Source organism: Oncorhynchus kisutch, linkage group LG25, assembly GCF_002021735.2.
Source record: "Oncorhynchus kisutch isolate 150728-3 linkage group LG25, Okis_V2, whole genome shotgun sequence".
Taxonomy (NCBI): domain Eukaryota; kingdom Metazoa; phylum Chordata; class Actinopteri; order Salmoniformes; family Salmonidae; genus Oncorhynchus; species Oncorhynchus kisutch.
The window spans coordinates 27,674,720-27,692,866 of NC_034198.2; the positions used below are offsets into that span (position 1 = coordinate 27,674,720).

An 18,147-nucleotide genomic window follows, 5' to 3' on the forward strand; every position below is an offset into this window, starting at 1 on the left:
GGCAGCACACAGTATGCTTGCGGCTGGGACAGGGGAACGGCACTAGGCAGCACACAGTATGCTTACGGCTGGGACAGGAGAATGTCACTAGGCAGCACACAGTATGCTTACGGCTGGGACAGGAGAACGTCACTAGGCAGCACACAGTATGCTTACGGCTGGGACAGGGGAACGTCACTAGGCAGCACACAGTATGCTTACGGCTGGGACAGGAGAACGTCACTAGGCAGCACACAGTATGCTTACGGCTGGGACAGGGGAACGTCACTAGGCAGCACACAGTATGCTTACGGCTGGGACAGGAGAACGTCACTAGGCAGCACACAGTATGCTTATGGCTGGGACAGGAGAACGTCACTAGGCAGCACACAGTATGCTTACGGCTGGGACAGGGGAACGTCACTAGGCAGCACACAGTATGCTTGCGGCTGGGACAGGGGAACGTCACTAGGCAGCACACAGTATGCTTACGGCTGGGACAGGAGAACGTCACTAGGCAGCACACAGTATGCTTATGGCTGGGACAGGAGAACGTCACTAGGCAGCACACAGTATGCTTACGGCTGGGACATGAGAACGTCACTAGGCAGCACACAGTATGCTTATGGCTGGGACAGGAAAACGTCACTAGGCAGCACACAGTATGCTTACTGCTGGGACAGGGGAACGTCACTAGGCAGCACACAGTATGCTTACGGCTGGGACAGGGGAACGTCACTAGGCACTAGGCTAACCGTATGCGCAACACCCAGACTGTCGCATCTGGCGGGGTCAGGTCTGGGTGGTCTTGCCATGGGCCGTTTCATCTAGTATCCATTGGGGTCGGCTTGGGACGTGATTATATTTCTCCAAAGTAGGTTGTACCGAAGTTGACTGACTGAAAGGGAACATAACATTTTGACTATAACTACACTTCCCTGAAGGACGGAAATTAGGTACAACACCTATTTTGCCCCGCATCCCCCATTCCTGGGCTCGGTGAAGAGCGGTATTAAATTGAAGGAAAGAATCCGGGCCTCATGCTTATCACCTTCCAGCAAGGCACAGATTTCATTGGCCTTGTCAGGCGTGATTGTTAATCCTTCAACCTATGTCGCAAGAGTGTGACTCCCCATAGTAAGTTGTACCTCGTTTCCCTCCTTCATGGAACAGTAGTAATAATGTTATGTTCAGTAGTGTGAAAAGGGTAAAGGACTGCTTTTAAATGGATTCTAACCACTTCAAAAGTAAGGGAAATGAGTGACCATGTGAGAACAAGAAAAAGGCAATTGTATCTATATATATTTATATTGAACTTTGCACCATATAGATTCAGTAATTTATCCTGTAAAGTCTTGTGCATAACAAAACCTCCCTATCAACAGATACTGTATTGCGATGTAAAGTAATGTATTGGATTATGGGTGCTGGTTAAGCTTCTTTCCTCTAGAGGGTGCAAGTGTTCAATGCATCACTGCCAGGATGGCTGCAAGCGACTCACCTTTGAATAAAATATGGTATTTTGTCAACATTAGGCTAGAGGGTGCTGTTACTCAACAAACTGTGTGTGTGTGTTGTGTGTGTGTGTGTGTGTGTGTGTGTGTGTGTGTGTGTGTGTGTGTGTGTGTGTGTGTGTGTGTGTGTGTGTGTGTGTGTGTGTGTGTGTGTGTGTGTGTGTGTGTGTGTGTGTGTGTGTGTGTGTGTGTGTGTGTGTGCGTGTGTGCGTGTGTGTGTGTGTGTGTGTGTATGTGTGTGATAATGATAGAAAGAGCCAGTTAGAGTGTGTGCTCATTAAGGATTCCACACTTGTCTGCAGTGTTGAGGTGTAATTGTTATGGTTTCCATTGCAGCAGGAAGACAGACACACATGCATCCTCCTCCTCATCGTCTTAGGTTGACCCTGGTTCACTTACACAGTCACCCTGTTTAGGCTACCACAGTTTCCTCCTTGTCAGAGTAGGGAGGGACTAGCTGTATCTAAACCTAGACCATATTATTTACCAATGTTGAAGATGAACTGCATCTCACTAGGTTACCTTATAATTACCCAGCCCTCGTTTATGGAGCCAACTCAGACATTTCATAAATTCACTACAGGCCCTAAGTGACACGTATCCATCCTCAATGATCGTTTATATTTATGTTATTATCATTACAAAGTTTTCTGCGCAAATGCACAGACCACTCTTTCAGGTGTTAAAGATGGTCATCCTCTCTTTATATCTTTGAAAACTTGCCTTTTAAGCACCTAAAGCCAAGTACACTGTATATCAACATAATACACTCATTTATATTTTATTTCCAAAACTGTATTGTCTTGATGCTGCCAACCAACATTGTTTTTGAGTGACAGTGCATTTGATGAGTAACACAGTTGTTCTGGGCATAGGTTTGACTTACTCAGTCTACCTAGTAATACCTGTTTGGCTGTTTAGCTGGAAACCAACTGTACACAAAAACTATAATGCTCAGTGATCTGTGATGGAATAGTAGCTATTCCACCTGTTTGTCTAGTAGTATCAAGGCTGTAAGGGATGTTGTGATGTCATAATGAGGTGGAAAATGGCTTCTATATTGATTTAGAATCCTATTGTCTATTATGCATAACAATAGGAACACTATTATGAGTATTAGACATTCTGGTCTATGGTGTCACAGACTACAGTCATACATTCTAGCTGATCTCACACTTTGGCATGTGACTTGTTCTATCACAAGAACCTATCATCATCCCCACCCTTATGACACTTTTTTTGTGTGACATAGAATACAAATTATATGTTCTATGAAGTGTCAAAATATAAATCATATGATATACAGAACATTCTGGACTATCCTGTCTATCACAGACTACTGTGATATTTTCTATTTGATTTCAAATGTGAGTTGTGATATCACAAGAACCTACCATTATTACCCCTTTGTCCAGCCATGATAACCATCTATAGAGAGGCTGTAAAAACCAAACAGCATCTTCAACAGTTTAGTAAGATACTGTGGATGACATTTTGAAAGCAGCATCGGTTAGATGATGCCATAGATTGAATGTTTTTTTGTCACTATAAATGCAATAAGTATAATCAGAGTAACTAGCACCCTTCCTCACGTTATCAAAAGGGCCCCTATTACAGAGACTGATTAGACCACAAAGACTGGAACGGTACACCAAATACTGACACACTCAACGTTAAACCTAAACTAAAAAGGTTTATAAAATGTTCATTCAAATGTTTTGGGTCTGACAGTAATTTCAGGATAGTCCTAACATAGGCCTATGAAGAATAATTGGACCTAGCTGCTGAGTGTAGATGTAAAACATGTTTATGCTGCCAGTTGATATATGACATCAAGACATCAGCTAAATCCGTTTCAAATATTTTTACTTTGCAATGTAGAAAATACTGTGTGCTATACTTAAAGGTCTGTGAATGATTTAACCTGTCCATTGTGTTCCAAAGAATGGTGTAGTTATTCTCTGGAGTGGAATGATTTTATGGTAGGGTGTCATATGACACCTCTGGAAAAACTATTGCTGCTGAACTTCATGGAATCAACATGGCCAGCGACATCTGAATTTCTAAATTTACAATTTACGTGAGATGGAGTAGTTTTTCATACAACCAGTTTTTCATACAGCCAGTTCAACTTCCACTTCACTCGTGACAGGGTTCCCATTGTGTCGCAATAAGACTCAGGAGGAGTAGGCCTGAACACTGACCTTTTACTCAAGCAAAGGTCCGTGTCTGTGACAGGCAACAGAGGTGTACTGTAACTGTATGCGTCCGGTACAGGGGAGTTCGGTGCATTAATGCTTAGCCTCTGGTTATAGCCTACTCCCCTGCCCATTTGGGCGCTCTTTGTTGACCGTAACACAACACCATCCGTTTCCCCCCCACCGGTTTCATTTGTTTTATGGGATGCACCTGATACACTCAAACTGCATTATAAGCCAAGAAATGTTGTAATCAATGTGTCCATCAATACACATCCCTCTGTACCTCACTCCATGGAACGGTTCTCAACTCTGCACAAAACATTCCATCACATCTATGTAACGGATAGTTATTAATGAATGTTGATGACTAGTGGACTACGACCATTTAAAAAAAAAAATGTATAATTAATATTATAAACCTGGTAGTTTCGGTCCTGGATGCTGACTGACTGAAAACCATGGGGTACCAGACAATATACCACAGGTATGAAGCACAAGACTTGTTTACTGTTCTAATTATGTTGGTAACAAGTTGATAATAGCAATAAGGCACCTCGGGGGTTTGTGGTATATGGCCAATATGCAGCTACGGGCTGTATCCAGGCACTCCGCTTCACATTGTGCCTATGAACAGCCCTTAGCCGTGGTATATTGGCTATATAACACAACCCCTCAGTCCTTATTGCTAAATATATAATGACAGCAAGAAAAACAATGGATTTTTAAAACAAATATTACTACTATCACTACTACGACTACTATCAATACCAAGACTACTATCACTACTACGTCTACTACTACAACTACTATTACTATCACTACTACAATCACTACTACTACTACTACTACCACTACTACTACTACTATCACTACACCTTTTACTATCACTACTACTACTACTACTACTACTACTACTACTACTACTACTACGACTACTATCACTACCAAGACTACTATCAGTACTATGTCTACTACTACAACTACTATTACTATCTCTACTACTATCACTACTACTACTACTACTACTACTACTACTACTACTACTATCACTACTACTATTACTATCACTATTACTACTACTATCACTACCAAGACTACCATCACTACTACGTCTACTACTACAACTACTATCACTACTACTACTACAACCACTACTACTACTACTACTACTACTACTACTATTACTATCACTACTACTACTACTACTACGTCTACTACAACAACTACTATTACTATCACTACTACTATCACTACTACTACTACTATCACTACCAAGACTACCATCACTACTACGTCTACTACTATACCTACTATCACTACTACTACTACTACAACTACTATTACTATCACTACTACTATCACTACTACTACTACTACTACCACTACTACTACTACTACTACCACTACTACTACTACTACTACTACTACTACTATCACTACTACTACTACTACTACTACTACTACTACTACTATCACTACTACTACTACTACTACTACTACTACTACTACTACTACTACTATCACTACCAAGACTACTATCACTACTACATCTACTACTACTACTATTACTATCACTACCAAGACTACTATCACTACTACGTCTACTACTACAACTACTATTACGATCACTACTACTATAATTACTACTACCACTACTACTATCACTACTACTACTACTACTACTACTACTACTACTACTATCACTACGACTACTACTACTACTATCACTACCAAGACTACTATCACTAGTACTACTACTACTACTACTACTACTATCACTACCAAAACTACTATCACTACTACGTCTACTACTACAACTACTATTACGATCACTACTACTATCACTACTACTACTACTACTATCACTACTACTACTACTACTACTACTACTACTACTACTATCACTACTACAACTACTACTACAACTACTACTACTATCACTACTACTATCATTACTATCACTACTACTACTACTACTACTACTACTACTACTATCACTACTACAACTACTACTACAACTACTACTACGATCACTACTACTACTATACTTACTATCACTACTACTACTACTACTACTACTACTACTACTACTACTACTATCACTACTACTACTACTACTACTATCACTACTATCACTATTATTACTACTATCACTACTACTACTACTATCACTACTACTACTACTACTACTACTACTACTACTACTACTATCACTACTATGACGACTATCACTACCAAGACTACTATCACTACTACTACTATCACTACTACTAATAATACTACTATTACTACTACTACTATCACTACTACTACTATGATCACTACTACTACTACTACTACTATCACTACTACGACTACTATCACTACCAAGACTACTATCACTACTACATGTACTACTACAACTACTATTACTATCACTACTACTACTACTATCACCACTACTACTACTACTACTACTACTATTACTATCACTACTACTATCACCACTACGTCTACTACTACAATTAATATTACTATCACTACTACTACTACTACTACTACTATCATTACTACTACTATCACTATTACTACTATTACTACTACTACTATTACTATCACTACTATCACTACTACGACTACTGTGACTACTATCACTACTACGACTACTATCACTACTACGACTACTATTACTATCACTACTATCAATACTAAGACTACTATCACTACTATGACTATGCCTACTATCACTACTACTACTACTACTACTACTACTATCACTACTATCACTACTATGACTACTATCACTACTTTGACGACTACTACTACTACTATCACTACTTCTACGATCACTACTACTATTACTACTATCATTAATACTACTACTACTACTACTATTATTACTATCACTAATATCACTACTTCAACTACTATCACTACTACGACTACTAATACTATCACTACTATCAATACTATGGCTACTATCACTACTATGACTAGTACTACTATCACTACTACTACTATCACTACTACTACTATCACTACTATTACTACTATCACTAATACTACTACTACTACTATTATTATTACTATCACTACTATCACTACTACAACTACTATCACTACTACGAATACTAATACTATCACTACTATCAATACTACTACTACTACTACTACTATGACTACTACTACTACTATTACTATCACTACTACTACTATCACTACTACTACTACTACTATTACTATTACTACAATCACTATTACAACTACTACTACTACTACTACTATTATCACTACTACTACTATCGCTACTAATACTATCACTTCTACTACTACTACTACTACTACTATCACAACTATCACATTTACCACTATTACTTTCACTAGTACTACAACTACAATCACTACTACTACTTCTACTATCACTGCGCCTACTACTATAACTACTGTTATCACCACTACTACTACTTCTATTACTACTACCACTACCACTACTATTATCACTACTACTACTACTACTTCTACTACAACTACTACTACTACTAATGATAATAATAACAATAATAACAACAATAATAATAATAATAATAATAATAATGAATAATAATAATAATAATACAAATAATCATTCTAATAATAATAATCATCATCATTCTTTTTGTGTTTCTTAGTCAATGTAAAATGACATATTTATATAGCCTGGAAGTTTTGGGGGATTAGAATATTCCTTAGTTGTCTTGAATATAATTGGATGTTCTCCTTTGTCAACAGAAGTCCCATCTGTGTGACTTTATAGTCCAATAACTATAGGAACAACGACTGAAAATAAACTGAACAGTTGAAATTCCATCCGTCTTGTGCCTAACGTTATCTAGCTAGTATACTCTGGTGACTGGAGTCTGTCAACATGCATATAAACAAACATTTGTGAGTTTAGTATCAGAACACTGTCTCAATTGTACTATAGAAATAGGTAGGCCTAGCTATAGGTCATGTAACATCCTCAAATTCCTATATGTCAGAGAAAAAAATGAAAGGCAACACCTTCAAATAACTTTTGGTGAAGATTTCAGTGATGATTGTAAAAATCTCTATGTTCTAAATGAGTTTACAGGTAATAGGTTGCCTTTAATCCATTGACGGCCATGGAGTGTGGCTATGTTGGGAGTTTCTTCCATTCTTCTTTGCTGATCCTCTCAAGCTCCTTCAGGTTGGACCGGGAGCGTCGCTGCACAGCTATTTTTAGGTCTCCAAAGATGTTTGATCGTGTTCAGGTCCGGGCTCTGGCTGGGCTCAAGGACATTCAGAGACTTGTCCTGAAGCCACTCTTGCGTTGTCTTGACTGTGCGCTTAGGGTTGTTGTCCTGAGCGCTCTAGAACCTGGCATTCAGGTTCAATCTTGGTTTCATTAGATCAGAGAATCTTGTTTCTCATGGTCTGAGAGTTCTTTAGGTCCCTTTTGGTGTCATGTGCCTTTTACTGAGTAGTGGCTTCCGTCTGGCCACTCTACCATAAAGGCCTGATTGGTGGAGTGCTGCAGAGATGGTTGTCCTTCTGGAAGGTTCCCCCATCTCCACAGAGGAACTCTTGAGCTCTGTCAGAGTGACCATCGGGTTCTTGGTCACCTCCCCGATCAAGGCCCTTCTCCCCAAATTGCTCAGTTTGGCCGAGTCTTGGTGGTTCCAAACTTTTTCCATTTAAGAATGATGAAGGAAATTGTGTTCTTGGGGACCTTCAATGCTACAGAAATGTTTGGGTACCCTTCCCTAGACCTGTGCCTTGATACAATCCTGTCTCGGAGCTCTACGGACAATTCCTTCTCACTCATGGCTTGGTTTTTGCTCTGACATGCACTGTCAACTGTGGGACCTTATATAGAAAGGTGTGTGCCTTTCCAAATCATGTCCAATCAATTAAATGTACCACAGGCGGACTCCAATCAAGTTGTAGAAACATTTCAAGTATGATCAATGGAAACAGGATGCACCTGAACTCAATTTCGAGTCTTATAGCAAAGGGTCTGAATATTTATCTAAATTAATTAATATTATTATAATATTTAATATTTTTTATAAATGTGCAAATATGTCTTCAAACCTGTTTTCACTTTGTCATTATGGGGTATTGTGTGTAGATTGATGACGAAAATAACAAAATGTTGAAAAAGTCAAGGGGTCTGAATACTTCCCGAATGCACTGTACATACCTAGAAATCAATACTGTCTATGCTTATTAACCCCTATCATTTATTCACGTGTAATTAAAAGCTAGCTACGGGTGAATTATACCAACATGTCAGAAAAGGTTTTAAGTGAACATGTTGCTTGGTTAGGAGACTAGCCCAATCACAATCAATAACATTTTAGAAAACAACAGCTTTGTTTCCATAAAAATCTAGTCCTTAGTCTGTTATTGATATTTTGTTAAAATCGCAATTTTATCAGGAAAACTATATCAGATTAAATTACAAAACAAAAATAAAACCATGAGAAAAATGTCATCCCCAAATCTTGATGAGCACTATGTTGTCTAGAATTACATTTCAATTTACTAAAATCTTGCATTTAAATACATATCGGACATACATAATTAGTCATATTTGACAATTACAGAACAATGCAAATGTTAATCAATCCTGAATATGAGTAATTTGACGCGTGGGCATGAACAGAAGAATTGGGCCTACAGACTAATCACATATTCCACTCTTTTCCATGATAAAGGCCAGGCTAAACCCATAGTTAAAGAATAAGGGCCCACAATATATTACCTGGTGTAAGGTCTAACAGCAGGCTACACCAGTGCCTGTGTGAGCGAGCTTTCCGTTTGCGTAGAAAGACATTCGCCACTGGACCTGGTGTGGCCATTGACCCATCAAAAATATTCATCTGTCAACATTCCTTGGTGGAAATAGAATAGTCTCACTTGGTATATACGCCATAATGTTATACAATATTGGCAAAGGGGTGCACAAAGATAACCTATGCGTAAATATTGCATTGCGTAAAGCATGCGTTGGTGTCGATGTGAGATATGCGCTAAAGTAATGCGTGACTCAACCTTGAACTGAATAGTCATTCTATTTATGATTATTGACATTCTCATTTACCAATTAAGCACTTATTAACTACTTGGAGTAGGCTCACGTGACCTATAGTGCTTTTTATCTAGAGGACAGTCAAAGCCATTGCGCAAGTCCCTGTGTATAATATTTTAACAATGAAAAACGGATGGCTAAACGTGTACTATTACAAGTACTGCAAGGCTGTTATCTGCACCAATTTAGTCGTAATTGTTACAGTCAATATAGGCCTAATACCACTAAGAGAAAATTGCTTACTAACCACAGCCACAGAAATTACACCAGCCTGTCTTACGCAGCTTTGTAAAATTCGGGAGAGAAAGAGAAACAGTGGAATGTGCAAAAATGCACTATTGTTTATTCTGTTTCCATTACTTTTCGTCGTTGCAGTTTGAGTAATGTTCCTATAAACTGGCTTCCCAGCATTAAATCAACATGTTGCATTGCATTTATAACCAAGGGGTCTGGTTAGCCCAGCTCATGCCGAAAGAGTTTTGTAACATTTTATGCCCAAAAGTTTAACAACCTCTCTGCCACTCTTAAGGCACACATGCTGCACTCACACAAACTAGTTAAAATTCAGATTTCAGCTGTTGGAGAAAGAGAGAGAAAGTCAAGAGCAGAACCTTGCACTTCCCAGGAATTAAAATATTTGTCTTGTGAGAACCAAGGTATTTGGTGTTACGCCTATACCCGAACACAGACGGTATTATGGGGCATGGTTGTTTTGAGTATCCACTGAAATGTTTGCTAATTATAAAGTGAGAAGGCTGAATACCAGCGTCAATAACTTCATGGTCCATAAGCCAACAAGGTGTGATGCTCACCACTCAATACAAACGTTTGGTTATATAGCCACAATTATACGAATGCTATGTACAACCTATAAATGCACACTTTAAGCTAGCATCTTGCTTATATCTGAATACGTAGTCCAAGGCCACAAAGCAACAACAACAAAAATATTGTAAAGATCATATTCAGTACATGGAATTGGGTCCATAGGGCATACATTCAATTCAACTTATAATTGCCTAAGGTATCCATGCCTAGGACTCATGGAAGGGGACTGATTTAAATAAAGAGATACAACTATCATAAACTATGTAAGGACTAAAACATTTAATATAAAATACCGACAATTCCAGAAAAGATGAATGAATAGACCTATGTCAATGTTGTTTTTAGAAATATTCTACAAGACTTTGAAAGTAGAAGAGATTGGATGACGGCATGTTGTATCCCTTTTCAACACACGTTTCTAGCTTTGTGTTTGTCTCCGTGAACACCGCAATTTTGTTCTCATCGACAAGAAGAAGGAAAAGTGTCATCACATGAACGTCAACCTCCGTTATGGTCTAAATAATTTGTGTCAGATTTTATTGATAATTGCCAATGCACTCTTCAGTCCTGTTTTTAAAGAATGCCATATAATGACAGCCGTAGTCAGGTTAATACTTTAATTCTATTCCATAGGCATATGACATAGTACTGTAAAATATCGTATTGTAAGAAATATTATCTTTGCACCATATACATAGATGAGTAGGCAGAACTGACCTGACACGCATAACAACAAAAAACGCTAGACCCTACCCACTGGGCACACACTGGTTGAATCAATATGGTTTCCACGTCATTTCAATGAAATTACGTTGAACCAAAGTGGGACAGACGTTGAATTGAGTTCTGTGCCCAGTGGGTATCTACACCATACTGCAGTCCATGCATGTAGTTAACACACACAATGGACAATGTCCAATTTCAGCAAGTTGCAAAATTGCTGCACTTGTTTTGCATTGAAGATAGATTTCAATAGAGTTTTCATTATCTTTAGCCTATATTGGAAGGGGGGCAATATGTCACGAAATCACAGCACAGCAGTAGGCCTAGAATATAGGCCTACAGCAAACCTCTGTAAAAGTGTAATACGCATAGGCACTGGGGTTTTGGGCCTATACGCGCCATACACCTTCATCATATATCTTCAAACACGAAAATAACAAGACAAGGAAAGCGCAAAAAACATATAGGCTATAAGAAAATATATATTTTACGTTTTCAAAGACTTCGTAGGCTACTTTGAAATGTTGTCTGGTCACATTACATTTCGAGAAAAGACATACACCCAGGTCTAGGCCTACAGTAAGAAAAAAAAAGAAAACACAGGTCTCATATAGCCCGATATGAGACCTGTGTTTTCTTTTTTCTTCTTCTTAGGTCTAGTCCCAGGTCTAGGCCTACAGTAAGATGCCTTTGCATCCGGTTTAATGGCTACCTTAGCCCACTTGATAGCCCAATGTTGCAACACGATACTATCGAAATCAGAATCATAACGCGGAGACGTAACACAGATGTATTTTCAGGTTAGACATTCTGTCGCCTTTCCAAAATAATGAATCAACGAAAATCATGCTCATCCTATGCTACTTTACGCACTGGTTGACATTATGGTCAACAATATAGTTTAAATATATATAATATAGTTTAAAATGTGAGTGTGTTTCTAAAGCATTTTGCAAAAAATCACAAGTGGTGTTTTCCATCGTATGAAATATATCTTAATGGTCAACTATGATGTGCAAAAACAAACTCCACACAAAAAATGAATTGCCATTTTTCAAATAAAAAGCTGAAATAATATAAATCAAACAAGTTCTCATTTTAAATGAATGCATTTCTTTTTTTTATTGTAAAGGGTATATGAAACTATAGTGAGATCGATTTGTTTATGTTTTATTATTCATCGCAGAGTTAACATGCAGTCGCTTTCCAAATGAAAATACAAATGATAAGATATTATAATCTTTAATCGTTCACATACGGCTCTGATGATAGTAAAACACTTAAGCGATGATACCCCAAAACAAAATCAAACTGAATATGGCTCTCTTGGAAAACCTATGTGTAAACAAAAGGTCATTGGGGTACCTGACTTTGAGTTTACGCATCTGTTGATATCTATCCCCTAAAATAATAACGATAATAGTAACAAGAATTAAGACATTTTATTGTTATTGTTTTCAACAATATAACATGTTATTACATTCCGGTAAAATACCTTTCAGCTAAACGCCTACCATCTCACCTCTCACCGTGTGAGCCACATTTTCCTGACTGTCCTTTCGCCTTTGCACCTCGCCTCAGGTGCCTGAAGCTTTTCTCAAACATCCACGTAACTCAGAAAGTCCCCTTCCAACCAGGGTCTCGTGTTTAAGAGCCGAGGTCGACCAGGTTAGACGACATAGGGTTCAGTATAGTATCGTGCAATGAGTGATGATGGTGCACAGAGTCATGGCTGGACACTGGCATGGCGCTAGGCCCGGGTGGAGGCGCTAGGCCGTGCATCTGCAGCCCCGAGTTTGAAGCGATGAGCATAGCCGGAGTCGACGAGGTGTTATCCGGAGTCCCTGAAGGCGTTTTGTCGTCGTCTGAGCTCCCCAAAAGTGTTTTATTTCCATTCATGGAAGAAGTCAATGGGTTGTGGCTGTTGGTGTTGGAGTTTTCGTTGTTTTCCCTGTGGAAAGGAAATATGATAATATGGTAAGTAATAATGAACCCTATATTAGCCCATATTGTCAGGTAGCCTATACAAACATGCATTCGCTTGCAAACAACACATAGTCTTATCATAATTATACCGAGCTATGTTTGGATGAACAATTTAGTACAGATTTTAATATACAACTTTTAGGAACTGGTAAATGAGCAGTGTGGGATATTTCGTCAACGTCATTGGTCTCTTCAGTATTTTTAATAAGAAGTTCTCATATAGCTAGTCTATGCAAGTTAAACAACAATGTGTGAAATTCATGAGACAAGGCCTATGTGAACTAGTAACAATGTTAGATTTTCGTGCATCATCTAGTTTCATTGTGCAGATCTTGTTTGCCCGCATAATAAAAACCGGAGAATCTAAGTTCAGGAAATACATACAGGGTTATTTATACCTATGCATTTGAGTGTGCATGCAACTTATTTTTGAATTCACACAGACGCAAACGACACACCCCTAAACAGAAATGCAATGTGTGTAAGATTTATATTAGTATTTACTGTTGCTATATAATATATATAATTAAATTATTAGAAATTTGCAGTGGATTTAACCGTTTCTAAACACATTTGTATCAATCACCACCCTACCCTTAATGAGGACGAATAGACGAATTTGTCACTACTGTATTTCACCAAGTCAATGTTAGAAAAAAAATATGTTTAAGCCATTTGAACTATATCTAAACTGGTGTAGGCTATTAGTTTGGGCCTATGGGTATGAAGGCATAATGGCAAACCTTAACTGTGTACACACAAGCTGGCAGGCGCAAATGACAGGCCTAATTATTGCTAAACGTGTATTAGGCATACATTTACAGTCTGAATCGCAATGACTCATGGTTTTAAAGTGGAAAGACATGATTTACGCAGTGGTTTCAGTTTGAATTAGTCGCCAGCGGGAGAAAGCAGACACCCCTCGGAGTGAACACCTGACTAAATACATATTAAAGCTCTTCTGTACAGTATAATTTCGAAACTTGAAATGTAGGCATACAAACAGCTCATTAAGCAATAGCAAAATAACTACCACCCTCAAGCAGAATAAACACGTCTTGACATTCAAGGAACTTTTTTGAAACTAAATATATTATCTACATTTACATAAATTCAGATGTGATCATGAAGCCAGAGTTAATATTTGGCATCCGTTGATTATGGATAGTTTAAATGGCAAAATAAAAGCATGATATTAGTTTGCTTTTGCTTATCAAAGTTAGAATGATTATCAATGGTAGCTTATAATAAATTATACTATAGTTTACCGCCCCCTGATTTGAAATGAGAGGTTAGCATGTATAAATCAATATTTCCTAACAAATAATCCAAGTTAAAGTCAGCGTCCAGACTTTTACGCACACAAGCAATAAGACAAGGAGTAAACATTCACTTACTCGTACCTTTCCTTCGCTTCTGCCGCGCGGTCTCTTTGCCGTCTGTTTTTGAACCAGTTACTGACTTGCGTGGTTGTTAACCCGGTGCCTTCGGCGAGCTCCCTCTTCTCTCGCGGGGAAGGGTAGGGGTTATGTGTGTACCATTCTCTGAGTACGCTCCGGCTTTTCTCTTTGAAACAGTAACTTGTCTCCTCGCCGTCCCAGATAGACCGAGGCAGGGGGAACTTTCTGCGGACGCGGTACTTTCCCACAGCCCCGAGAGGGCGGCCTCGAAGCTTCTCCGCCTCGACGTAGTGCGCTTTGAGCCATAGCTGCTGCAGCTTCGGGTGATTGTGAGGGGAAAATTGGTGGCTCTCAAGGATCTTATAAAGCTCTCTGAAATTTCCTCTGTGGAATGCGACCACAGCTTTAGCTTTGAGAACACTTTCATTTTTGTGGAGGTGCTCACACGCGGGTAAAGACCACAAAAAGCGCCCGAGCCGTTCAATGTTTCCACCCTGTTGGAGGACCTCGCAGACGCAAGCAACTTGCTCTTGCGTAAAGCCAAAAGTTGGAAGCATAGACATGGTTGCTAGTTAATAAACAGGTATGTTTTTCTCTACTTACACGACCCCTTTTATGGCTAAGACATTAAAGCAAGTAACCGACACTGTAAGTCCACAAATGACCATGAAAGTCTCCAAAAGTAGGCTGTATCAAAAATGACGAGGATAAAATCCAATCGAAAATAAAAAATGAAAGTCCCGTTTATGAATAGCAGTACAACATGCACAGCATTCCCCTCAAGGTACACCGAGAGAGAGTGTTTACTCCTTCCACAGTCGTTCTCCACCTTTTCTATGTCGTTTCAACATTACCTACTCCTGAAGACCAGGCTCGCTCGCTTGTTTTAATAATATTATTCTAAACTGGCAAGAAAAGCGATTATGTGAACTGTGATTGGTTGGTTATCTGACCCGGGGATGGTAAGGATAAGACAATAGTTTTAGTCAAATTATTTGCCATGGTTACGCTGTCATTCAATGTAACCCGATATGGTTTGAGGTGGCTCCCTGGCCTCACTGACTGATTGTTCCCTTCTATTCAAGCCCTCCAACCAATAGAAATATTGCCCAGATTTTTTCCTGTAAATGGGATTTTTTTCTCTCTCATGTTTGACAGACACTCGAGGCAGCCAAAGAGCGCAAGGCTGTGTAGCAGTGATCCCTCTTTCTGGGGAGGATGGCGCCAGAGCGTGCGACAGATCATGCTACCCAATGTGCATGTCCATAACGAGGAACCACATGTGTATGCACAGTTTCCACAATAACTGCTTATTCATTATATGTCATCTAACGCTTATTACATTGTAATAAGGAATTGTATGGAGGCCTAATTCACCTGGAACATCATGCTAAATAAATTATATTTAAACTATAGGCTAGGCGTGAATAACATTGCTGGGGGACAATACCTATAGCTTCACCACATATTTTGCATTATTTGCCATGTTTTGACACAGTAACAAAAATCTATAGATACAGTATATCTCCAAGTATGAATAACTTGGGCCACTTGGGCCACTGTTGACACGTGGGAGACAGTTGAATTAAATAGATTTCTGTTAAAATAAACTCATAAGAAAAGTGCCCAGTTTTGAAGACAGTTCCCTCACCTTCAAATCCTAGTTTAACTCCTCATGTGCGCATTGATAACCTCTGGTGTAATTAACCATGCATTGTAGAGTATTTAATGCACATGCGGATATGACAAATTAACAAGGCAGGCAGGCAGGCATCCCGTGGGCACACATCCCCGGGAACTGTACAATGTGGAATACTGTAACATTAGAGCAAACGCACAAGGTGCCTGAATAACAAAACAAAGGTTGAGAGAGGTGTATTCTGCTATGAGAGCGCGGAGAGCTCGCGCTCTCTACGGCTTTCTGAGGGGAACGAGAGCTCCTACTTGATGCTGCCGGTAAGACAAATTAACCTCTTGTTTGGAGATGACAGGATATAAGACATATATTAGATGTTAATAATTAAATATGCCCCTGGTGTCTTTTTAAACTACCAATAATAATAATTGTTCTGAGTGAGAGTGCCATAGCTACCTGTTGTGAAGATGTAATTTTGTATTGACCGGTGGAGTGAAGAATTGACCAGTTGATAGATTTATATTGCATCACAGAGGGACCTCTTCATTAAGTACATTTACACTCACTAGTATCATATCACACGAGGCCAGGTCTCTTTCCATCCACAGATCTTAAACGCATCTCTGGTATCTGCTTTCTGTAAAATATAACGCAAAAACCTGTTTCAGCTTTCATCCGAAAAGCTTTTTGATCTAACTTAATAACACCTCAGACCACAAGAAAGCTTAGCAAAATTACATTTTGTGTGAAATTATAGAATCGCTGACGCTTGTAGTATAAATGGAAAGGGTGGTAATATGGCAAGAGATGAAAACGTGTTCTGCTCTGTGTTGTTATGCCTTCAATGAAAATGGACCTCGGTTGCCTTCCCTCTTTCAGGCGAGCTCGAGCTGCTCCAACCTGTGGGTCAGTGATCACAGGGTAGCCTGGCGCGGCGCGGGTGCAGCCTGGCGGGGCTCCTACACAGGTTTCGAACAAAAGTGTAGCCAACTCGTCTAGTCAACAAATTAGATGCGTGGGCCTATATTTTTGGGTAGAGAAAAATTGTCAACGACGAATGTTTCCTCGCATCAATTACTTTTTGATGTTAAGATTGATTGCAATTAGGCCAATAGGCCTACTTTGAATTTAAGTAGGCTAATCACGCATCCAAAATTCTTTGGATATATTTGTTCAAAAAGCTATAATATTTATGGTAGCCTTTGTCTCTATTTCTCTTTAATATTGTAGCCTAGTTTAGTTTTACTCTTATTTCAGACCTGTGCTCTAAATAAGACCCAGGAAACGGAGCCACTTAATTGCAAGAAAATCTGTCCTTAGTGAAAGGACAGTGGTCTGTCTCGTATGCACCTGTAGGTTCAAATGCATGCATAATGTATAGCCTATAGTCATACATGAAATCATGCATTTTAACATGCCGATCGAAGAAAGAGGTGTTAAACAAATGAAAAACGCACACTGACTATTTTCCATTTTATCATTAAGATGAATTATCTTGTAAGAAGACCCTTATCCGTTTTCATGTTGTGTTTTCACTCGCAAAAGGAACGTGTTTAATAAATTGACTTGGGTTTCGCCTGAAGCCAGTTTGCAGAGTGGTATTTCGGCATTAGCTTGACTGATGCTAATCATCAGGGGACAAGGCTGCTGAGATGGGTATTAATAAAAACAACGCTTCGATTTAATCGTGTAAACGAGTAGCCTATATGAAAAATTCCTAATTTAACCATATTAGACTGAGCATTAATGAGTTATATATTCCCCGTTTTCGTCCACTTAAAAATAAATTCTCACAAAGGGAATGTAA

The 18,147-nt window shown here is 39.0% G+C and overlaps 1 protein-coding gene and 1 long non-coding RNA gene across 4 annotated transcripts in view; one reads left to right on the forward strand and one right to left on the reverse strand.

Annotated features, from left to right (window-relative positions):
- Window positions 1-12,745: 12,745 nt before the first annotated feature.
- On the reverse strand, window positions 12,746-15,802 carry LOC109870463 (homeobox protein SIX2). 2 transcript variants are annotated; one of them, XM_020460981.2, is made up of 2 exons: window positions 14,702-15,802; window positions 12,746-13,269 (listed from the first exon to the last, which is right to left on the reverse strand). In XM_020460981.2, exons 1-2 carry the CDS (start codon window positions 15,265-15,267, stop codon window positions 12,966-12,968), a joined length of 870 nt encoding a protein of 289 aa, XP_020316570.1. In that variant the 5' UTR covers window positions 15,268-15,802; the 3' UTR covers window positions 12,746-12,965. The 2 variants fall into 2 exon arrangements, with proteins under 2 accessions (XP_020316570.1, XP_020316571.1); XM_020460982.2 differs by having other exon boundaries at window positions 14,708-15,797.
- Window positions 13,204-18,147, forward strand: part of LOC109870464 (uncharacterized) — a 49,343-nt gene continuing 44,399 nt past the window's right edge. Inside the window, exon 1 of one of the 2 annotated variants that reach the window (XR_002252156.2) lies at window positions 13,204-13,295. This is a non-coding gene — a long non-coding RNA (uncharacterized LOC109870464). Of the gene's footprint in view, window positions 13,296-16,450; window positions 16,661-18,147 lie in introns of those variants that run through there. The other variant, XR_002252155.2, reaches the window with a different exon arrangement.